The sequence below is a fragment of the Pongo abelii genome, chromosome 1, assembly GCF_028885655.2.
Source record: "Pongo abelii isolate AG06213 chromosome 1, NHGRI_mPonAbe1-v2.0_pri, whole genome shotgun sequence".
In the NCBI taxonomy this organism is placed as follows: Eukaryota; Metazoa; Chordata; class Mammalia; order Primates; family Hominidae; genus Pongo; species Pongo abelii.
The window spans coordinates 217,279,817-217,303,884 of NC_071985.2; the positions used below are offsets into that span (position 1 = coordinate 217,279,817).

Below are 24,068 nucleotides of genomic sequence, written 5' to 3' on the forward strand. Positions count from 1 at the left end.
GGTGCGACTCTGTAACCAGGTTTCGGCTAGAGCGGCAGCTCGTGGGCCTCAGCACCGCCTCGTTTGTGCGCCCTCTGCTGGAAACCCGGCTCAAGACACGCGGCGGGCGACCTCCGGAGGCTTCTCCCTCCCTCCAAAGGTTTCTCCCTCTCTCCAGACACCCTCGGACGCGGAGACAGCGCCCTGCGCCCGCCATGGGCGGACCCCTCCGTAACCCGTGGTCTGGGTGTGGATCATCCCCATCGCTTCGGTTCTTAGGCCTGGGGCCCAGTTGGCCGAGAGGTAAAGCTATAGCCCATCCTGTAGCATCTCTGTCCTCCAGCCTTTGCCTCGGCCCCTCCTCTGCCTGAATATCCTTCCCTCTCCTGACTGTAAGTCTCAGCTGGCACCTGACCCACCAGACTAAGTAGATGCCATTACCCTATCACCCTCCATGCTTCTCCTAGGGGAACCCACTTATGTGCTCAGGGCCCCGTGTGGCCAAACCTCAACAACGAGTTGTATTCAAAGAAGTAAATTTAGTAACACAAGTAATTTAAGAATTCCAGGCCAGGCTTGGTGGCTGACGCCTGTAATCCCAGCACTTTGGGAGGCTGAGGCGGGCGGATCACCTGAGGTCAGGAGTTCGAGACCAGCCTGGCCAACATGGTGAAACCCCGTCTCTACTAAAAATACAAAAATTAGCCGGGCTTGGTGGCGTGTGTCTGTAGTCTTAGCTACTTGGGAGGCTGAGGCACTAGAATTGCTTGAACCCGGGATGCGGAAGTTGCGGTGAGCTGAAATTGTGCCACTGCACCTCAGCCTGGGTGACAGAGCGGGACTCTTGTCTCAAAAAAAAAAAAAGAATTCCAGTCTTAACTTCGATTTCTCCCAGAATATTCTGGGAGATACAATGTCTACCGTTGCCAAATTCTCAAAATCCCTCCTTCTCTACCATTCTCTCATTCATTCCGCTAGTTGAGTGCCTGCAATGTGCCAGCCCCTGTGTGGGGTGCAGCTGATCCCAAATCTCTGACTCACTGAATACCCCAAACTTTCCCCACACCTTCTTTCCTTTTCTGTCTCACTCTCCTTCTCCTTTTTACTCTTTTTTTTTTTTTTCAGACAAAGTCTCACTCTGTCGCCCAGGCTGGAGTGCAGTGGTGCAATCTCAGCTCACTGCAACCTCCACCTCCCGGGTTCAAGTGATTCTTCTGCCTCAGCCTCCCAAGTAGCTGGGATTACAGGCGCCCACCACCACGCCTGGCTAGTTTTTGTATGTTTTTGGTAGAGATGGGGGTTTCACCAGATTGGCCAAGCTGATCTTGAACTCCTGACCTCAAGTGATCCGCCCACTTCGGCCTCCCAAGTGCTGGGATTACAGGCGTGAGCCTCCGCGCCCAGCCATTTCTACTCATTTTTTATAAGCTCTTTATTATAGGATTGATCTAACCACTTACATTTTTATTGTAAAATATATATAAGATAAAATTTACCATTTTAAGTGTGTGGTGCTGTGAAATTAAGTACATTCACAATATTGTGCAACTATACCATGCTTTCCAGAACTTTTCATCATCCCAAACAGAAACTCCACACCCATTAGCAATAACTTCCCATTTCCTTCTGCTCCATCCCTTAGTAACCTCTGTTTTACTTTCTGTCTCTATGAATTTGCCTTTTCCAGATACCTAAGTGGAATCATGCAATAGTGGGCTTTTGTGTTTCTTATTTCACTTAGCATCAAGTTTTCAAGGTTCATTCATGTAGCATGGATCAGAATTTCATTCCTTTTAATGGAGGGATAATATTCCATTGCATGTATTTACCATATTTTGTTTATCCATTCATCTGTCAACAATTGGGATGTTATCACCTTTTGGTATTGGGAATCAGGCTACTATGAGCACTTGTGTTCAAACACTTGTTCAAGTCCTGTTTTCCATTCTCTTGAGTGTATACGTGGGAGTGAAACTGCTGAGTTATACAATAATGCTATGTTTAGTGGTTTTGTTTTGTTTTGTTTGAAACAGCATCTCACTCTGTTGCCCAGGCTAGAATGCACTGGCATGACCACGGCTCACTGCAGCCTCAACCTCCCAGGCTCAAATGATCCTCCCAACTCAGCCTCCCAAGTAACTGGGACTACAGGTGTGAACCACCATGTCCGGCCCTGTTCACCTTTTTGAGGAGCCTCCAAACTGTCTTCCACAGCAGCAGCACCATTTACGTTCACAAGGGTTTCAATTTCTTCACGTTTTTGCAAATATTGATTATTTTTCTTTTATTTTCTTTTTCTTTTTTTTTTTAGACAGGGTCTCTCTCTTTCTCTCTCTCTCTGTCACCCCACACTGGAGTGCAATGGTGCGACCATCACTCACTGCAGCTTCAAACTCCCGGGCTCAAGGGATCCTCCTGCCTCAACCTTTTGAGTAGCTGAGCCTACAGGCACACACCACCCTACCCTGCTAATTTTCTTACTTTTTGTAGAGACGGGGGTCTTGCTATGTTGCCCAGGCTGGTCTTGAATTCCTGTCTTCAAGAGATCCTCCTGCCTCAGCCTTCCAAAGTGCTAGGATTACAGGCATGAGCCACAATACCTGGCCTTATTTTCCAATTTTTTTTTTTTGAGACTAAGTCTCACTCTACCACCCAGGCTGGAAGGCAGTGGCATGATCTCGGCTCACTGCAACTTCTGCCTCCCAGATTCAAGCAGTTCTCGTGCCTCAGCCTCCCGAGTAGCTGGGATTACAGGCGTGCGCCACCATGCCTGGCTAATTTTTGTATTTTTAGTAGAGACGGGGTTTCACCATGTTGGCCGGGCTGGTCTAGAACTCCTGACCTCAAGTGATCCACCCACCTCAGCCTCCCAAAGTGCTGGGATTACAGGTGTGAGCCACTGCACCCGGCCATTCAGAGCACTTTCAGTTCTGTTCAGTCTAACAAAGACAGGCATCGAGCACATACCCTATGCCAGGTGCTGAGTACTGGGGTCACTGAGATGCGGCCAATCCAGCTCCTACCATCCTGGAGCTCACAGACTGGAGGAGACAGAGAGAAAAGCAGTCATTAGCAACACTGAATGAAAGGTACTATAATGAAGCAAATTCACAGGGGGCTGTGGGAGCAAAGAAAAAGAAACCCCACACAGTCTGGGAACAGTCAGGGAAGGCTTTCTGGGAGAGAGTACCCTGGCACAATAATCACTGTGAGGTTGGCAAGGCAACGATTGTTATCCTCATTGTGTAATGGGGGCCACTGAACCAGTGACAAGCTGGGGAAATGACACTGTCCAGTAGTTGGAGGTCACACAGCCCCTTGCCTTATTCTCAAAACCTAACCATATGGCTGGACATTCCTGAAATGCATTCCTAAACCTCTGCTGCTGAGAATAATTGGAGCTGCCATCTGTTCCCAGTTTAACTGCCCTGTATACCAAACAAATCCAATTCAAGCCAACAGGCAAAGTATAGGCTCAGACAGAGTCCATCCTGTGTGCGAGGCGGTGAGCAGGGGTGGAAAATCTCACTGTGACTCATCCAGCTGATTTCTGGTAGGTGCAGGGCCAAGGTGGGGTGTGAGGTGAACAAGCTTTCCCTGACAGCCTCCAGACATATATATGATACGTACTTATCTTTCTCTGCTGTATTTTCCTGCCATCATAGATATTTCCAAGAGAAATTCTCCCATTTTTCAGATGAGGAAAGCACTTATAAAAGGGGCACTCAATACCCAAAGAATTTTGAGAAAGAACAAAGTTGGAGGACTCACACTTCCTGATTTCAAAACTTTTTGTTTAGTTATTTATTTATTTTTCCATAGGTTATTGGGGTACAGGTGGTATTTGGCTACATGACTAAGGTTTTTTTGTTTTGTTTTGTTTTGTTTTTGGTTACATTAGTAAATTTTTTTTTGAGACAGAGTCTTGCTCTGTTGCCCAGGCTGGCATGTAGTGGTGCAATCTCTGCTCACTGCAACCTCCATCTCCCGGGTTCAAGCGATTCTCCTGCCTCAGCCTCCTGAGTACCTGGAATTACAGGCATGCACCACCATGCCCAGCTAATTTTTGTATTTTTAGTAGAAACAGGGTTTCACCACATTAGCCAGGGTGATCTCAAACTCCTGACCTCAAGTGATCTGCCCCCTTTGGCATCCCAAAGTGCTGGGATTACAGGCATGAGCCACCTTGCCCTGCATGAGTACGTTCTTTAGTGGTGATTTGTAAGACTTTGGTCCACCCATCACCTGAGCAGTATACACTGCACCCTATCTGTAGTCTTTTTTTTTTTTTTTTTTTGAGACAGAGTCTTACCCTGTCATCTAGGCTGGAGTGCAATGGTGCGATCTCAGCTCACTGCAACCCTCCACCTCCCAGGTTCAAGCAATTCTGCCTCAGCCTCCTGAGTAGCTGGGATTACAGGCCTGTGCCAACATGCCTGGCTAATTTTGTATTTTTAGTAGAGATGGGGTTTCTCCATGTTGGTCAGGCTGGTCTCAAACTCCTGACCTCAGGTGATCTGCCCACCTCGGCCTCCCAAAGTGCTGGGATTACAGGCATGCACCACCACACCCGGCTAATTTTTTGTATCTTTAGTAGAGATGGGGTTTCACCTTGTTGGCCAGGCTGGTCTCAAACCCCTGACCTCATGATCCGCCTGCCTCAGCCTCCCATAATGCTAAGATTACAGGTGTGAGCCACTGCACCCAGCCAATAAATGGGACTTTTACAAAAATTTAAAACTTTTGTGCTTCAAAAGACAAAAAGGTGAAAGTGTAATCCACATAATGGGAGAAAATTTTTGCAAATCATATATATGATTCGGGACATGTATCTAGAATTTATAAAGAACATTTACCATGCAGTAATAAAAAGACAACCCAATATAAATGGACAGAGGCAGGCTGGGTGCTGTGACTCATGCCTGTAATCCCAGCACTTTGGGAGGCTGAAGTGGGAGGATCACCTGAGCCCAGGAGGTCAAGGCTATGGTGAGCCACATTCATGCTACTGCAGTCCAGCCTGTGGGCAGAGTAAGACCCTGTCTGAAAAAAAAAAAAAAAAGGGGAGGCCAGGCATGGTGGCTCACACCTGTAATCCCAGCACTTTGGGAGGCTGAGGTGGGCAGATCACCTGAGGTCTGGGGTTTGAGACCAGCCTGGTCAACATGGCAAAACCGCATCTCACTAGAAATACAAAAATTAGTCTGGTGTGATGGCACACACCTGTAATCCCAGCTACTAGGGAGGCTGAGGTAAAAGAATTGCTTGGACACGGGAGGTGGAGGTTGCAGTGAGCTGGAACTAGGCCACTGCACTCCAGCCTGGGCGACAGAGCGAGACTCCATCTCAAAAAAAAAAGGATGAAGGCTCTGAATAAACATTTTTCCAAAGAAGATAGACAAATGGCCAATAAGCACATGAAGATGTCCAGCATTATTGGCCATTAGGGAAATGCAAATCAAAATCAGAATGAGATAACACTTTACATTCATATCCACTAGGATAGCTATGATAAAAAAGACAAGTAAGGTCAGGTACAGTGGCTCACACCTGTAATCCCAAAACACTGGGAGGCTGAGGCAGTAGGATCCCTTGAGCCCAGGAGTTCAAGACCAGCCTGGACAACATAGTGAGATTCCTATCTACAAAATATTTAAAAATTAGCAAGGTGTGGTGGTGTGCACTTGTAGTCTCAGCTACTCAGGAAGCTAAGGTGGGAGGATCCCTTGAACCCCAGAGTCGGAGGTTGCAGTGAGCTATGATCATACCACTGCACTCCATCCTGGGTGATAAAGGAAGACCCTGTCTCAAAAAATAAAGAAAGAAAGAAACAAGACAGATAATAACAAGTGTTGGAGAGGATGCAGAAAAATTAGAGCAGTCATATGCTGCTGGTAAGAAGGTAAAATGATGCAGCCACTTTGAGAAAGTCTGGAAATTACTCAAAAGCTAAACATGAGTTGACATGTGATTCAGCAATTCCGCTCCTGTATACATACCCAAGAGAAATGCAAATGTATGTTCATATAAAAACTTGTACATGAATGTTCATAGCAGCGTTATTCATAATAGGTAAAATGTGGAAACAGGCCAGGCATGGTGGCTCACACCTGTAATCCCAGCACTTTGGGAAGCCAAGGTGGGAGGACCACTTAAGCTCAGGACTTTGAGCAGCCTAGGCAACCTAGTGAGACCTCGCCTCTATTTAAAATTTAAAAAATTTTAAGACGAGTCAGGCATGGTGGCATGCATCTGTAGTCCCAGCCAGCCACTCAGAGGCTGAGGTGAGAGGATCCCTTGAGCCCAGGAGTTTGAGGCTATAGTAAGCTATGATTGCACTGCTGCACTCCAGCCTGAGTGATAGAGCAAAACCCTGTCTCAAAAAAAAAAAAAAAAAAAAAAAAACAACCCCAATTTCTATCTACTGATGAATGGATAAACAAAATGGGGTCTAGCCATACAGTGAAATATTACTCAGCCATAAAAAGGAATGAAATTCTGATATGTGCTACAACATGGATGAACCTTGAAAACATGACATTAAGTGAAAGAAGCTACTCACCAAGGACCATATATTATATGATTCCATTTATATGGAATGTTCGGAATAGACAAATCCACTAAGACGGAAAGTAGAGTAGTGGTTACCTAGGGCTGGGTTTGGGGTGGGAAGATTGGGGATGATGGCCAAGGGGTGTGGGGTTTCTTTTTGGGGTGATAAAAATGTTCTAGAATTAGGGCGAGGGTGGCACAACTCTGTGAATATCCTAAAAGCCGTTGAATTGTACACTTTAAATGGGTGAACTGTATGATATGTGAGTTAAATTTCAATAAAGCTGTAAATAAAAAAGGGTCCCAAGTGATCTGAAAGGGTGACATAGTCGATATTTGTCAACTTCTCTCCCAGTTCTGCCCTTGGATTCCAAGCCCCTCTGCTAGGGCTGGGGCTTCCCCTCCTTGTCTAGATTCTCACAGTTAGCAAGCTCCAGATGTGGACAGATGGGGGCTGGAGCCCCTCTGGGGCTTCTGCCTCCATAAAACTTCAGTTTGTGGAATACTGGGGCCTGACAATTCCAAGGCTGAGCCTGCACATTCTCAGGCAGAGACAGTGGACAATAGGGGGTGTGTTTGAGGGGCATAGGGGGAGATTTTCTCTAGATGGTTCATCCACCTGAGACAGGAAGACTCAGAGGAAGCGGGAATGGTTAGGGGAACCCTAATGATAAAGAGGCTGGGGAGGGGCAAGGAACTCCAAGGCAAGAGAGAAGGACTTGGCCACAGCCCTGACTTTTCTGCTCCAGGTGACAGCCTGGTCCTTTATGAGGCCAGAGCTGCACCAGGGGTGGGAGGTCACCCCACCAAACCAGCTGAGGTCTGGTTTGCATGGTAGGGGTGCAGCTGTAACTTCAGGAAGGATCTGGAGGGCAGGAAAAGGAAGTGTGGACTTGGGTCAGCAGCTATTAAGTGCGCCTCCTCTGTGTCCCTGGTAAACTGTGGGAACCGTCAGGACACCCAGTGTATCCCCCAAGGCCTGATGTTGTCCCTAGCACGGGCACGTGTCATTAAACGGTTATTGATTGCACAAGGAAATGAATGAATGACTTGAGCTTCTTTGTAGGCAAAATGATATGGTGAGATGAGTGGCCCTGGGAGTCAGACAGGCCTGGGTTTGAATCCGGTTCCTCTGCAGACTGGCCATGTGGTATCGGACAAAACATTGCTCAGAGCCTTAATTTCTCTATCTTTAAAACAGGGCTGAACCCACTGACTTCACAGGGCTGTTAGGAGAATACTGTTTACAAAGGTTTCCAGCACATAAAAGGTTCCTCCATGGATGCTGGCGGGCCTGCCATGATTTAAAGTGGAAGAAGCACCATCAAGATCAAGGTCTTATGGTCTCACTATGGGAGGAAGGGGCGTGGGGGTTAGGATTTACTCCTGGAAACTAGTTAACAGTGAAAGGGGGTCCATGTACCCGTAGAAATGGCGCTGATGTTGCCTCAAAGGAATTCAGTGGCTGGAGAGAGAGCTGAGACGGTTGGAAACTTGCAGAAGAGGGAGGAGCTTGAAGGATGGGTTGGGGGCTATCGGAAAGACAGAAAAAATGGGAGGGGGGCACAGAGACTGGGGTCTGTGGGACTAGGATTGCAGGAGCCTGCCTGGATTAAAACAGAAAGTTTGTGTAGGGGGTGGTGGCACAGCTGAATATGAGGTTGGATGAAGGAGGTGGAGGAGAGACGAAAGGCTTTAGAAATGGCCAGGTGCGGTGGCTCACACCTGTAATCCCAGCACTTTGGGAGGCCGAGGTGGGCGGATCACTTAAGGTCAGAAGTTCAAGACCAGCATGGCCAACCTGGTGAAACCCCATCTCTACTAAAAATACAAAAATTAGCCGGGCATGGTGGCGGCCGCCTATAATCCCAACTACTAGGGAGGCTGAGGCAGGAGAATTGCTTGAGCCCAGGAGGCAGAGGTTACAGTGAGCCAAGATTGTACCACTGCACTCCAGCCTGGGCAACAGAGCAAGACTCTGTCTCAAAACAAACAAACAAACAAACAAACAAACAAAAAAAAACAAGAAGAAGAAGAAAAAAAGAAAAAGAAAAAGAAAAAGAAAGGATGTGTCCAGGGCAGGGTGTGGGTGCTTTGGTGAACTGCAGATTGCCGCTGGAGACCTTGGGGCCCTGAGACAGATGGACAGATGTCCCTAGTTCCTGTTCCTTAGCCCCATCTAAGAACATGGAGTTTTCATCTATAGCAGGAGAAGCTGCGACATTCTTGGACTCTCTTTAAAAGGCACATTAGTATTTTAAAAGCTCTGAGAAGTTGTACAGGAAAGACCCTGTATCATTTCGCTTATCACAGCACTTTCCAAAGGCATTTAGCCTTGGAATCCCTTGGAGCATCTCAAGGGACTAGTATGCCAAAGAATACCCTTTAGGAAATGTTGCAGTTGGGGAAAGTGCCTGGGTTTTGGGATTCAACAGGCCATGGTTCAAATCCTTGTCTGCGACCTAGCAGGTGTTAGATCTTGGGCAAGTCTTGTGCCTTCCAGAGCCCCTTTACCTCAGGGTCATTGTGAGAACTAGGAAAAGCGTGTGGGTAAATGGCATGTGGCTAGCTCTCTGGTTTTGCTACGTGCCTCTCCTTGCGAGGCCTGGCCCCGCCTCTTCCCTCGAGCCAGGCTGTCTACATTATAGGCTCCAAGTGGGCTCCTGAAGCAGTGGTTAGGTGATGGGCTTGGTGGGACGCTTGATTGGATTTCTCCTGTAGGAGCACACTAGCTGATGCCCCTCACTTGGCACCTGTGTTGGCCCTGGCATCATGGACAATAGAAACACCCAGATGTACACAGAGGGTAGAACCAAGGCTCCAGGGACGCAGCCAAGTCCTGGCCTGAGGATCACCATAAAGAGGGCTGGTGTTGAGCCCATCATACCGGGAGTCAGCAAGGTAGGGACCTGCACCCCATGTTCTGATCCATTCACTCCTAGCTTGCACCTTTCCCTTCCCCTGCCCAGGCTTCCTCCCCAGCTGCTTTAATTAAGACTCTGTTAAAAATGGACACAAAACCCAATTCAAACTGGATTCAGCAGAAAAGAGAATATATCAGTTTGGGTAACTGACACATACGTTCATAGACTTCAGGTATGGCTAGATCAAGGTGCTAAATGAGTATCTCTTGGCTCTATGTTCCTCTGTGTTGGATTCATTCTCAGGCAAGCTCTCCCTGCAAGACAGCAGGGATTGCCCTGGCCACTCCAGGATTACATCTTCCCATCTTACACCCTCTGGTTTAGCATTCCAACAGGAAGTGAGCCTCTTTGCAATAGTTGAAACAAGTCTCTAGCATCACTGTCATTGGCCCAGATTGTGGTCAGATGCTCATCCTTGAACCAGTCACTATGGCGTGGGGAGTGGTCTGGATCTCTTGATACAATGGAGACAGAGGTGATATAGGTGGCTCCACTGAGCCCCATGGGCTGAATGGAGAAGAGAAGCTTCCCAAAAACAATGCTGGCTTCTGTAACGGAAAGAGCTGCAGGGTGAGCAAACCCAGAATTGCCTACTTCCTCTTCTAGGTGCCTTGCATGGCCTCCAAACTCCCCTCACAGCCTCCAGCCCAGCTTTATTCTCCTGAGAGCTACTCAGGGCTTCCCTCCATGCCCCTCCCCAGCGCCCAGCCTGCATCCTAAGCTTCCATCACACCTCTCAGCCTCTTTCCATCAAATATGTTTATTAGTTTGTTTGTTTGTTTATTTTTGAGACAGACTCTCACTCTCTCACCCAGGCTGGAGTGCAGTGGTGCAATCACGACTCACTGCAGCCTCGAACTCCCAGGCTTAAGCGATCCTCTTGCCTCAGCCTCCTGAGTAGCTGGAACTATAGGCGTGGCTTGTGCCACCATACCCAACTATTTTTTTTATTTTTTGTAGAGACAAGGCTTTATCATGTTGCCCAGGCTGGTCTTGAACTCATGGGCTCAAGTGATCTGCCTGCCTCAGCCTCCCAAAGTGTTGGGATTATAGGCATAAGCCTCCATGCCTGGCATCTTCTTTTTTTTTGAGATAGAGTCTTGCTGTCACCCAGGCTGGAGTGCAATGGTGTGATCATGGCTCACTGCAACCTCTGCCTCCTGGGTTCAAATGATTTCCGTCTAATTTTTTTGTATTTTTAGAAGAGATGGGATTTCACCATGTTGGACAGGCTGGTCTTGAACTCCTGACCCCAAGTGATCCGCCCACCTTGGCCTCCCAAAATGCTAGGATTACAGGCGTAAGCCACTGTGCCCCGCTGGCCTCTTTTTGAATGTGCCAAGTAGCATGAACTGAAGAGCATAAGGAAGCCCCTCCTCACCATCCAGTTTCCTCAGGGCCAAAGATATCGCCATTTATAAAGTCAGCCAGCCAGGCGCGGTGGCTCATGCCTGTAATCCCAGCACTTTGGGAGGCCGAGGCAGGTGGATCACCTGAGGTCGGGAGTTCAAGACCAGCCTGACCAACATGGAGAAACCCAGTCTCTACTAAAAATACAAAATTAGCCTGGCATGGTGGTGCATGCCTGTAATCCCAGCAACTTGGGAGGCTGAGGCAGTAGAATCGCTTGAACCTGGGAGGTGGAGGTTGCGGTGAGCGGAGATTGCACCATTGCACTCCAGCCTGGGCAACAAGAGTGAAACTCCGTCTCAAAAATAAATAAATAAACAAACAAATAAATAAAATACAATACAATAAAATAAAAAGCCAGGTGCCATGGCTCACACCTGCAATCCCAACACTTTGGGAGGCAGAGGTGGGTGGATTGCTTGATCCCAGGAGTTAAAGACCAGCCTGGGCAACATGGTGAGACCCCATCTCAAAAAAAAAAAGCCAGGCACGGTGGCTCACGCCTATGATCCCAGCTTTTAGGGAGGCAGAGGCGGGAGGATAGCTTGAGTCCAGGAGTTCGAGACCCAATATAGTGAGACCCCGTTCTCCACAAAAAGGAAAAGAAAAAAAAAAGACAAAAAATAAAATAAAAAGTCAACATGCCCTTGGGTATGTTCCCTGTAGCCTCTGTTATAAATCCTCACTTCCCCTGGGGCAGGGAGAGGGCCTGGAGGGGAGGAGGCTAGGAGAGAGACTGGAGGTGAACATTCAGGGCTTCCTTCATCCACCCATTTATTTTTTCAACAAGCATCGTCATGGGGTCCCAGTCCCACCACTTACCCAACTGTATGACGTTGGGCATGTCACTGCACCCCTTGCAGCCTCATTTGTTTTACAGTGTTGACTAAGGCACCTGGCACAGGCCCTGTCTCATAGTAGGTGCCTGTTAGTATTAGCTCACATCAGAATCTTTTATTATATCAATGTCAATTAGTTAATTAAGTCCATTTGTTTGGAGTTTGCTGACTCCGGTGAAGCTTGGAGCTGGGTCTCAGTCACTGGCTCCAGGTCACCCAGTTGGAGAGTGACAGACCACGATAGTGATCAAAACCCAGTTCAGGCCAGGTGCGGCGGCTCATGCCTGTAATCCCAGCACTTTGGGAGGCTGAGGCAGATGGATCACTTGAGGTCAGAAGTTCGAGACCAACCTGGCCTACAAAAAAAATAAAATAAAAAAATTAGTTGGGTGTGGTGGCGCACACCTGTAATCCCACCTACTCGGGAAGCTTAGGCACAAGAATCGCTTGAACCTAGCAGGTGGAAGTTGCAGTGAGCCGAGACTGTGCCCCTGCACTCCAGCCTGGGCAATGGAGTGAAACTCTCTCTCAAAAAATGAAATAAAAACAGTTCAAACTACAACCTGTGTTTTGAAGGCATGGAAATTGTTGAAGGCCTCTCTTGGACCTTGTGAGAGTCTTGGGGTCCCCCAGGATGCTCTTTCAAGCTGTCCTTAAGGCAATCCGCTTGTCTCGGGTACTAATCTGGACTCCAGTTCATACCAGAGCCTTACATGCTGAGCAACAGCAACAGCAGGGCCGGGCCCTGCATCCCTGCCTCTCAGCTCCTGCTCACGCCTCTCCAACAGCTTCCCCAGTCAGGCACGGGATCTCCCTGTCCTTGAGGCCAAGAGAGTGCCCAGGGAGGAGGGGGAGGGGTCACTCCAGAACGGGTACTCAATGCCAGCCCTCAAGCCACTGCCATGGATATCTCTGTCCAGGTCATGTTTCCGGATGCTTTGGAAGTGGGCAGCAGGAAGCACCTCTCATCACCTTCAGGAGGGCCAGAGAAGGGGCCCAGACACAGAGATGCATTCGAGAAGGGGCCTTCAGAGCTCAGAACCCAGGAGCAGAGGCCTCCAGCAAGACCAGGGTGAGCTGAGGGGCTTTCCAGAGAACAGGACAGAACCCCCTGTAGCCCACCTGCGGGGGAGAGAGAGAGAATGGAGAACTCCCAGGCCAAGGCAGCTCCACCCACCACCACAGCACCTTGTCCTTCTCTTTCATTGCACCAGTTGCACTAAGGAGTTCGTGTTAACCTTTTGTCTGAACTCCCCCAACGAGACCACAAACATCTTTTATGTGTCTTGTTTGAGGAGCATCATATACCTGGTTCAGCCTCAAAGCCCTCATGCCTAGTACTATGCCTGACACATAGTAAATGTTCGATAAATATTGATTCACTGAATTAATAGAATAATGAACAAAAAAAGGTTAGGAGACACAGGAACACATAAAGATGTACGTGTAATTGTTTTCTAAATTTTGTGTTTTTTAAAAACTTTTCTACAGCAAGAATGTATTCAAAAAGAGAAAATCAAGAGCGAGCCAGATAGAGGCAAAGTGAAAGGCGTGGATAATAGAAATAGTAAAGACTAGCTGGCTTCGTTGGATTTGACTATAACCAGAAGCTCCTAAATAGCCTCCTCTAGAAGAAAAGTTAGGAGAGACAACTCAAGCCAGATCCGAGGCCCACTGAGACAACTACTGCCTACCATGCTGGTGGAAATAGAAACCATTTAAGCACACCTGTTTCCTCAACGTGGCAATTTGTTTAAACTGCCTTGAAACTCCCTTTATCCTCACCCATTTCTGGAAATAGGTCATGAGGAAGTAATTGGTGATTCAAGCAGTTTTATGCACAAAGACTTTCACTGTCACATTATCTTAAATACTAAAAAATGAGAAACCCTTTAAGTGCCCACACAATAGGGAAATGGTTAATGATGGTTATCTTTAAAATATGGAATTTTATACATTTAATGAACATAAAAAACATATAAAGCATGTTTCTGAAGGATTTTTAGCATGGGAAAAACATAGGCTATGATGTTAATTGAAAAAAGTAGATTAGGCCAGGTGCAGTGGCTCACACCTGTAATCCCAGCACTTTGGGAGGCCAAAGCAGGTGGATTACCTGAGGTCAGGGGTTTAAAACCGGCCTGGCCAACATGGCAAAACCCCATCTCTACTAAAAATATAAAATTAGCTGGGCGTGGTGGCACATGCCTGTAATGCCAGCTACTTGGGAGGCTGAGGCAGGAGAATCACTTGAACCCAGGAGGCAGAGGTTGCAGTGAGCCAAGATCACGCCACTGCACTCCAGCCTGGGCAACAAGAGCGAAATTCTGTCTCAAAAAAAATAAATAAATAAAATATATATATATAGCCGGGCACCATGGTTCATGCCTGTAATCTCAACACTTTGGGAAGTTGAGGTTGGCAGATCACTTAAGCCCAGGAGTTCAAGACCAACCTGGACAACATGGTGAAACCTCATCTCTACAAAAAATATGAAGATTGGCCAGGCATGGTGGCATATGCCTGTAGTCCCAGCTACTTGGGAGGCTAAGGCGGGAGGATTGCTTGAGCCCAGGAAGTGGAGGTTGCAGTGAGCTGAGATCATGCCACTACACTCCAACCTGGGTGACAGAGCAAGACTGTGTCTCAAATAAATAAATAAATAAATAAATAAGTATACATATGCATAGGAAGAAGCTTGGAGGAAATACTCCAGAATACTAAAGTGAGATCGGATAGACACAGCTTCAAATTTTGAACAGTTATCTTTAGCTTTATGACCTTAGGCTCAAATCTCTTGTCTTCTCTGCATCCCAGTTCTGATTTTTGTTTCATTTTTTTCTGAAAAACAGTTAAAAAATACTATAAAACTTAAATTCTAGGCTGGATGCAATGGCGTGTACCTCTAATCCCAGCACTTTGGGAGGCCGAGGTCGAAGATTGCTTGAGCCCAGGAGTTCAAGACCAGCCTGGGCAACATAGCGAGACCTTGTCTCTACAAATAATTGTGAAAGTTTAAATTTTAACTCCCCCAAACATTGACATCAAAGTGTCTATGATTTGGGGAATTCCTGTGAGTCCTTCATTGGTCCTTCCAGGCATTAGCTATGCACCTATGGTATGCCTACGCCTATAAAAATATGTAAAACTGTGCCCCAGTCTGGGAGCTGAAGTGTCACTTTGTCTATTTTCCCCAGGAAGAAACAGTCCTCTTGGGTCCCCCAGGAAGGGTCCCAGGAGCTGCAAGCAGGCCAGGATCAGAGTGAGCTGGGGTTGCTGCCTTCCTGGGTTCCTGAAGTACCTGAAGGGCTGCAGCAGCTGGGCTCCAGAAAGGAGATCAAGGGCCAGCAGGGGAGGCAACGAAACCGGGGAACCGGGGAGGATCAGCCTCCTGAGAGCTGCCAGGTAACCTAGGAGATCTGAGAAGAAGGGTATGGAATGACCTACCACAGAGGAGGTGAAAGACCCCCCCTCCTACCATGCACCCCATTCTGGTGCATGTACCTGTAGTCCCAGCTGCTTGGGAGGCTGAGGCAGGGGTGATCCCTTGAGCCCAGGAGGTCAAGGCTGCAATAAGCTATGTTCAGGCCACTGCACTCCAGCCTGGGTGACAGAGTGTTTGCTCCCCTCTGTGCCCTGAAGATGTCAAGCACTCAGTCTGTGGGTCATTGGGCTATTCCCCTAGCCTACATCACAAGCATTTAAGTCTTGTTTCCAGGCCGGGCGTGGTAGCTCACGCCTGTTAATCCCAGCACTTTTGGAGGCCGAAGCAGGCAGATCACCTGAGGTCAAGACCAGCCTGGCCAACATGGTAAAACCCTGTCTCTACTAAAAATATAAAATTAGCCGGGTGTGGTGGCACATGCCTGTAATCCCAGCTACTCAGGAGGCCGAGGCAGGAGAATAGCTTGAACGGGGGAGGTGGAGGTTGAAGTGAGCTGAGATCGCGCCATTGCATTCCAACCTGGGCGATGAGAGCAAAACTGCGTCTCAAAAAAATAAAAATAAAATAAAAATAAGTCTTGTTTCCAGAGTGGCCCCACAGTATGTGAATGGGTGCAGGGGGGAGGGAGGAGGTGCCAGGTTCTGTATAGAGATAATATTGGGACATGCTGAGTTGAACAAAGCTGAAACAGGTTTCTGTATGCTGGGATGTCCTGGAAGCAGTTTACTGGCTGCTGAGCCTTTGTAAGATCTTGCAAGATATGATTAGAGGCCAGGTGCCGTGGCTCGTGCCTGTAATCCCAGCACTTTGGGAGGCTGAGGCGGGAGGACTGCTTGAGCCCAGGAGTTTGAGATCAGGGCAACATGGTGAAACCCCGTCCCTACAAAAAATACAAAACTTAGCTGGATGTGGTGGCACATGTCTGTGGCCCCAGCTACTCCAGATACTGAGATGGGAGGATCCCCTGAGCCTGGGGTCAAGGCTGCAGTGAGCCAAAATGATACCACTGTGCTCCAGCCTGGGTGACAGAGTGAAACCCTGTCTCAAAAAAATAAATAAATAAAAATAAAAAATAAATAAAAAATTTTAAAAAGATATGGTTAGAGTATATTGCCTTTCCCAGATTTATTTGACCACAAGATCTTTTTTTATTTATCTGTAAGATTTTTTTTTTTTTTTTTTTTTTGAGACAGTCTTGCTCTGTCGCCCAGGCTGGAGTGCAGTGGTGCAATCTTGGCTCACTGCAAGCTCCGCCTCCCAGGTTCATGCCATTCTCCTGCCTCAGCCTCCCCAGTAGCTGGGACTACAGGCACCTGCCACCATGCCTGGCTAATTTTTTTGTATTTTTAGTAGAGATGGGGTTTCACCATGTTAGCCAGGATGGTCTCAATCTCCTGACCTCATGATCTGCCCGCCTCGGCCTCCCAAAGTGCTGGGATTACAGGTGTGAGCCACTGCACCCAGCCTGGTAAGATTTATTTTTAACAGCTTCAGTGAGGTATAATTGGCGTACACTTGCACATACTTTAAGTGTACAATTTAATGTTTTGACATATGTACACACCCACAAAACCATCCCCACAATCAAGAAAGCAAACATAGCCATCACCCCAACCATTTCCTCATGCCCTTTCTCATCCAACCATTTCCTCATGCCCTTTCTCATCCCCCCTCCCACTAGTCTATCCCCAGGCAACCACCACTATCACTATAGTTTGTATTTCGTGGAATTTTACACAAATGAAATTGTACAGTGTACATTCTTTCTGTCTGGCTTCGTTCACTCCACATGACTATTTGAGATTCATCTAGGTCAGGCGTGGTAGCTCAGCCTGTAATCCCAGCACTTTGGGAGGCTGAGGCGGGTGAATCACCTGAGATCAGGAGTTCGAGACCAGCTTTGCCAACCTGGTGAAACCCCGTCTCTACTAAAAATATAAACATTAGCCAGGCTTAGTGGTACACACCTGTAATCCCAGCTACTTGGGAGGCTGAGGCAGGAGAATCACTTGAACCTGGGAGGCGGAGGTTGCAGTGAGCTGAGATCATGCCATTGCACTCCAGCCTGGAGAACAGAGTGAGACTCTGTCTCCAAAAAAAAAAGGAGAAAGAGAAAGAAATTCATATATTGTGTGTATCAACATGTTGTTCTTTTGGTTGCTCAAGTAATATTTCCATTCTATGGATATACCATAATATACCACTTTTTTTTTTTTTTGACGTGGAGTCTCGCCCTGTTGCCCAGGCTGGAGTGCAGGGGTGTGATCTTGGGTCACTGCAACCTCCACCTCCTGGGTTCAAGTGATCCTCCCACCTCAGCCTCCTGAGTGGCTGGGATTACAGGCACGCGCCACCACACCCAGCTAATTTTTGTATTTTTAGTAGAGACAGGGTTTCACCATGTTGGCCAGGCTAGTCCTGAACTCCTAATCTCATGTGATCCACCCACTTAGGCCTTTATTATTTTTTTTCAAGAGACAGAGTCTCACTCTGTTGCCCAGGCCAGAGTGCAGTGGTGTGATCATGGCTTACTGCAACCTCCGCCTCCCGAGTTCAAGTGATTCTCATACCTCAACCTCCCAAATAGCTGGGATTACAAACATGAGCCACCATGCCTAGCTAATTTTGTATTTTTAGCAGAGACAGAATTTCGCCACGTTGGCCAGGCTGGTCATGAATTCCTGACTTCAAGTGATCCACCTGCCCCTCAGCCTCCCAAAATTCTGGGATTGCAGGTATGAACCACCACACCTGGCTAAAACCTCTTTTTAAGGAGGCTCATGAAGGATTCTTGTTCTTTGAAATATCCCTTGGAAAATCCCATTAAGGCTGGGCATGGTGACTGATGCCTGTAATCCCAGCACTTTGGGAGGCTGAGGCAGGAGGAATGCTTGAGCCCAGGAGTTCAAGACCAGCCTGAGCAACATAGTGAGACCTCATCTCTACCAAAAATTAAAAAATACCAGCCAGGCATGGTGACAGGTATTTGTAGTCCCAGCTACTCAGGAGGCTGAAGCAGAGGGATCCCTTGAGCCCATGAAGTCAAGGCTGCAATGAACTGTGTTCTTGCCACTGCACTCCAGCCTGGGTGACAGAGTGAGACTTGTCTCAAAAAAATAAAAAATAAAAAATACACAGACACACAAAGGAAAATCCTATTTAAAGGGGATCTTCTCAATTTTCCAGGCTCTCATTCCACTCCCATAGGGAAGTGTGGTTCTTTGGGTAGGCCACGCCTTCTCTGGGCTTCAATTTCCTCACCCCTCAAAATGTGGGAGTACCTGTGCTACCCTCTAGGGGCACTAGGAGAATTAAGTAAGATGATGCCTGAAGTGCTGGGACCCTAATAAGTGTGTAATAAGTGGTCTCCAGTTCACCTGGAGCATTGAGGTTCACCTGGGAACCAGGATGGAGCTCCTCAGCCGTGGTGTCCTTGTCCTTGACAGGGCTCCGGATATCAATCCACCCTCGGTCACCAGGCAGACATGGTGCAGCCAGCAGAGCCTTGCTGCCGCTTGGCCAGCCGTGGCCAGCCACTGGGAGGCAGGCACCCCAAGGAGGCAGGTGTCCCACACATCAGGCCACAGGAGGCTCCGCCAGAGCCCAGCCCAGGAGGACATGGGGACAGCTCTCAGGAAGCAATGGCCCCAATGTCCATCGTGGCTCCAGAGGAAAAGACAGCCAACCCCTTCCTGCCATCCACGCCTGGACCTAAAAAACCAAAAGGAGGGTAAGTCATCCTCCAGTGCCATCATCCCCTGCCCCCAACAAGGGTGCTCTTCTGCTGAGTTTCAGGTGAGGTGAATTCTAGTCCAGACTGCTCCTGACCTGGTAGAGGACCTTGGGCAAGTCATGCTCCCCTGGGTCTCAATTTCCCCATCTGTGTAATGGCTGAAATACCAGAATTCTTGGTTCTGTGAGCCTGTATACATGAGGATGTGGGGAAATAAGGAGCCCCCTGAGATGAGAAGGCCAAGGGGATGAGGCTGGGGTGGAACTGAGTGTCCTGGGGGCTGAGAGGGGAGGGCAGGGAGGCAAACCTTCAGCTGAGTGCTTCCCCCACCTGGGGGTTTCTCTTCTATTCAGGAGTGAGGCTGTGGAGACCCACCCAGCACCGGGGCCTCTTCCTCCACCAGTAAGTAGGGCCATAGTGGGAATGGGGATGGGCTGTATAGGGGAAGGGCAGGGGGGATGAGGAGGAGGAAGAGGGCAGAGACAGATATGGCACATCAAACCCCTATTTGGAGTCAAACCAAGGAAGGTGTGTGTGGCTGTGTGTTAAAGTGCACATGGATGTGCACACGTGTGTGTATGTGTGTGCCTGTGCCTGTGTGTATGCATGTGTGTGTATTCTGGGTGGGCGTCAAGAATGCTCTTACACTCTGGAGCCCTTGGGTTCATCCCAGGTGGTGGCCTGTTCCACATCAGCATGGATTTCTTCCACCCATTTGCCCTCGGCCACAGCCACACAATCCAAAGCATCCCTGAACACCTGGGAGGCTTCCCCGACCCCTCCCAGCCACCCTTCCCTCCCCCAGCTCTGCCACTTCCTAGTTCTTTGACCTGACCGGGCAACCTGCAAATACACAGTCACTAGCATGCATGCCCTGCCAGCACCTGCCCTGTCTCATCCTGCTCTGTTCATTGGCAAAACCCCACCCTGGCTAAACCCACCCAGCCTTCTACCCATGTTGAGCAGCTCAATGCAATTGGAGAACATCCTGTCTTATTGATGGGTTTCACTTTCAAGCATTAACCACTCATGTCAGATGCTGCCTGCAAGTCTCACTTTTCCTTGGCCACACCGCCCTCTCCTCCGCTCCAGGTCATCATTTCACAACAGCATCCCCCACACCCCTCATGTCACTCATGTGTCACTGACAAACAGAAGCATCAGATGAGAAGAAGCATCCCCAAACCCACCACCCTCCCTGCCTTGATTTGGCTGCAATGGGAGCTGTGAAGATGGGCCCCTGCTCCCATGGCTGTCTCCCCATTTATTCATTAGCTCTTGTCCCCTCCCCCCACCACATGATCCCTCTCTGCGTTACTACAGGACGATTCCATCAGCATACAAACACGGCTTAGCCTCCACAATATCAAAAGCTGCCTTTCTTTCTTTTTTTCCTTTTTTTGAGACAGAGTCTCTGTTGCCCAGGCTGGAGTGCAGTGGTGTGATCACGGCTCACTGCAACCTCCACCTCCCGGGTTCAAGCTAGTCTCAGCCTCCCGAGTAGCTGGGACTACAGGCGTGCACAACCATACATGGCATCAAAAGCCGTCTTTCTTTGCTCCTCTTTGCAGCCCCATCCCTCAATAATTGTCCCCCTCACCTCCTCCGCTTGTCTTTTCTCAACACATCCCCATATAAGAGCTTTTATCGGGATCTCCATAATCTCCATCTGGCTTATCAAATGGAAGAGCTCTGTCCTTACAGAGCCCACCTCAAAACAGCAGAAGACACAGTGGCTCCCTCTCTCCTTCTCAATGCTGCCTTCTCCAGGCTCCGTGACAGCCCTACCTTGGTTCTCCTCCCATGTCACTAGCAACTCCTTCCCAGTCTCCCTCCCTAGTTCCTCCTCATCTTCTCCACCCTCGGGGCTCCACCCTCTGCTCTCCCATCTCCATTCTCTCCCTGGATGATCTCATTCAGTCCCTCTGATGATTCCCAAATCCATATCTTCAGGCGAGACTTTGCCTTTTTTTTTTTTCTTTTAAATTGGCAGAGTCTCTGTTGCCCAGGCTGAAGTGCAGTGGTACAATCTCAGCTCACTGCAACCTGTCTCTGAGGTTCAAGCAATTCTCTTGCCTCAGCCTCCCGAGTAGGTGGGATTACAGGCATGCACCACCTCACCCGGCTAATTTTTGTATTTTTAGTAAAGACGTGGTTTCACCATATTGGCCAGGCTGCTCGCGAACTCCTTACCTCAGGTGATCCGCCTGCCTCGGCCTCCCAAAGTGCTGGGATTACGGGTGTGAGCCACCACACCCAGCCATAGACCTTGCCTTTAAATTCCATGTTCATATATCCGATGGCCTACTTGAATTTCCTCTGGCTGGCTAATTCACTTCTCAAACATGACCACAGCAGTCTTCTTCAGCCCAGCAAACGACACTGCCTTTCTCACCCAAGGGGCTCATGCAACCCGGCTCAAAATCACCTCTGATTCCTCCTTTTCCCTCTATAATCCTTTCACATGGAGACAAGCCCTGTTTAGTGCTACCTACAAAATAAATCCTGAATCCGTCCCTTCCTTCCACCCCCTCTTTCATTACCCTAGTCCAAGCCTCATCTTCTTAGAAGAAGATCCAAAATCTTCACCAAGAGCCATAAAGCCCTATGCCTAGCCACTCTGGTCTAACCTCCAGCCCTTGAATATGCTAAGCCTAGTCTCACCCCAGGGCCTTTGAATGTGCCTGTGCCTGAACTCCTCCCCATAGACAGTCTTACGGCTCTCTTGAGTCATTCACTTTCAATTTCGACATCAGTTTTTCCTCAAGGCCTTCCCTGGCCAGCCGATCTCAAGGAGCCTGTCAGCCACACTCATCCTATCACATTGCCCTGTTTTATTGTCTTTGTAGTACTTTCTCCCTCCAACATTATCTTTAAGTTGTCAACCTATTTATCATCTAGAACGCAAGCTCCCTGAGGGCAGCCTCGCTAGTTGACTTAATTCTCTATGCTTTGTGCCTCAAACAATGCCCAGCACGTGGTGGTAGGTACTCAACAGGAATGTGTTGAATAAATGAATGATGGGAATAAGACGAGGTACCTCTCTGGACTAGTGAGAAGTCAGATGAAAAATAAGAACTAGGCTGGGCGCAGTGGCTTATGCCTGTAATCCCAGCACTTTGGGAGGCCGAGGTAAGTGGATCACCTGAGGTCAGGGGTTCAAGACCAGCCTGGCCAAAATACAAAAATTAGCAGGGCATGGTGGCATGCACCTGTAGTCCCAGCTACTTGGGAGGCTGAGGCAGGAGAATCACTTGAACCCGTGAGGCAGAGGATGCAGTGAGCCAAGATAGCGCCACTGCACTTCAGCCTGAGCAACAGAGCAAGACTCTGTCTTGGGAAAAAAAAAAAAAGAGAGAGGGTATGGTGGCTTACGTTTGTAATCCCAGCACTTTGGGAGGCTGAGGCGGGTGGATCACCAGGTCAGGAGATCAAGACCATCCTGGCTAACAAGGTGAAACCGTGTCTCTACTAAAAATACAAAAAAAATAGCCAGGCATGGTGTCGGGCACCTGTAGTCCCAGCTACTTGGCTGGCTGAGGCAGGAGAATGGTGCGAACCCAGGAGGCGGAGCTTGCAGTGAGCCGAGACTGCGCCACTGCACTCCAGCCTGGATGACAGAGTGAGACTCCGTCTCAAAAAGAAAAAAAAAAAAAAAAAGCAAAGAAAAGAAAGGGCAGCCAGGCAGCAGGCAGCAGACCCATCACAAGGAAAGTTACACAGATGGGAAGGAAGGTGAATGAAGAGTGACGATGGAGAGGGCCATCATCTGGGCCTCGTGGGACAAGCATATTGGATATGATGGACAGAGCGGCTGAAAAGCTAGGCTGGCTGTGATATGAAGCCTCCAGGATGTGAGAGAGGCTCACCGTGTACTGGTTACCAACTTGTCTTGAGTCCAATGAGGCAGAATACCCACGCATACATGTTATATAAAGCGAGTTTATTACTAAAGATGGGCAGCAAAGGACAACAGAAGCCTAGGATCCACTGTGAGCCTGGCCCCCAAGGCTCAGGAAAGCTGTCTGGGGCAGAGGGAGTCTTGTCTGTGTGTGCCACACTTGCTGAGGGACCCCAGAAAGCAGCCCACCCTGGGTTTTATATGTCAAGGTGACGTGATTTGCTGGGCTAAAGCCTTGAAGGCCATCCTATTTCTAGAGCTCAGGGAGTGGAACAGATCCTGGGGTGTTCCAGCCAGCCCCTCCCTATCTTAGGATATTGCATTCCCACCACGTTCCTTTTTTTTTTTTTTTTTTTTTTTTTGAGATGGAGTCTCTCTCTGTCGCCCAGGCTGGAGTGCTGTAGTGGTGGGATCTCAGCTCACTGCAACCTCTGCCTCCCAGGTTCAAGCAATTCTCCTGCTTCAGCCTCCCGAGTAGCTGAGATTACAGGCATATACCACCAGGTGTGGCTAATTTTTGTATTTTTAATAGAGACAGAGTTTCACCATGTTGGCCAGGCTGGTCTTGAACTCCTGACTTCAAATGATCCACCCACCTCAGCCTCCTAAAGTGCTGGGATTACAGGCATGAGCCACCGCACCCGGCCCCCACCACATTCTTTAACTGTATAATCTTCAGAACTACAAGTAAGAAATGAGAGAGAACTGGGTGGGTCCAAGGCCCACCTGCACCCGGAGACTCGTCCTGCACAGTCGTGGAGTGAAGCATTTGGCCTTAGCACTCCAATGACTCTCTTAACACCTTGCAAAAAGCTGGGCCTAGGAAGAAATACTAGACTAGAGCACCCCGAGGCTGGACACTAGGCACCCCTGTACCCACGTGACTGCACGTGTGGCAAAGATGGATGAAGGGATGGGTGTGACAGTCACAGGGAGCCCCTGCAGGCTCAGGGGTGGCAGAGCAGGGACACAAGAGCTGCACAGAGGTCAATGCAGTAGCTGGTTCAGGACACGTGGTGCCAGGTGGAAGGGGCTCAGAGAAGGCAGAAGGAGGAATCCAGGTGTGCGATGGTTGGAGAAGCTGGAGGGAAAGATGTCAGGGCCTTGGCACCATCGTTCACCCATAGGCTGAGCGCCTGCTGGGAGCAAAACTTGGTGCTGGATCCTGAAATAATAGGAGACATTTGGCCGGGTGCGGTGGCTCACACCTGTAATCCCAGAATTTTGGGAGGCCAAGGTGGGCGGATCACGAGGAGATCGAGACCATCCTGGCTAACATGGTGAA

At 48.7% G+C, this 24,068-nt stretch overlaps 1 protein-coding gene across 11 annotated transcripts in view; it reads left to right on the forward strand.

Moving 5' to 3' along the window:
- The first annotated feature begins 5 nt into the window (after positions 1–5).
- Positions 6–24,068, forward strand: part of SPATA21 (spermatogenesis associated 21) — a 51,036-nt gene continuing 26,973 nt past the window's right edge. Inside the window, exons 1-8 of one of the 11 annotated variants that reach the window (XM_054556365.2) lie at positions 2,932–3,532; positions 7,733–7,866; positions 9,253–9,432; positions 12,625–12,776; positions 14,902–15,109; positions 15,423–15,515; positions 18,596–18,879; positions 19,236–19,284. In XM_054556365.2, the coding sequence (XP_054412340.1) occupies positions 9,304–9,432; positions 12,625–12,776; positions 14,902–15,109; positions 15,423–15,515; positions 18,596–18,879; positions 19,236–19,284 (915 nt within the window). In that variant the 5' untranslated portion in view covers positions 2,932–3,532; positions 7,733–7,866; positions 9,253–9,303. Of the gene's footprint in view, positions 283–2,917; positions 3,533–7,732; positions 7,867–9,252; positions 9,433–12,624; positions 12,777–14,901; positions 15,110–15,422; positions 15,516–18,595; positions 18,880–19,235; positions 19,285–24,068 lie in introns of those variants that run through there. The other 10 variants (XM_054556372.2, XR_008525699.2, XR_010138561.1 and 7 more) reach the window with 10 other exon arrangements.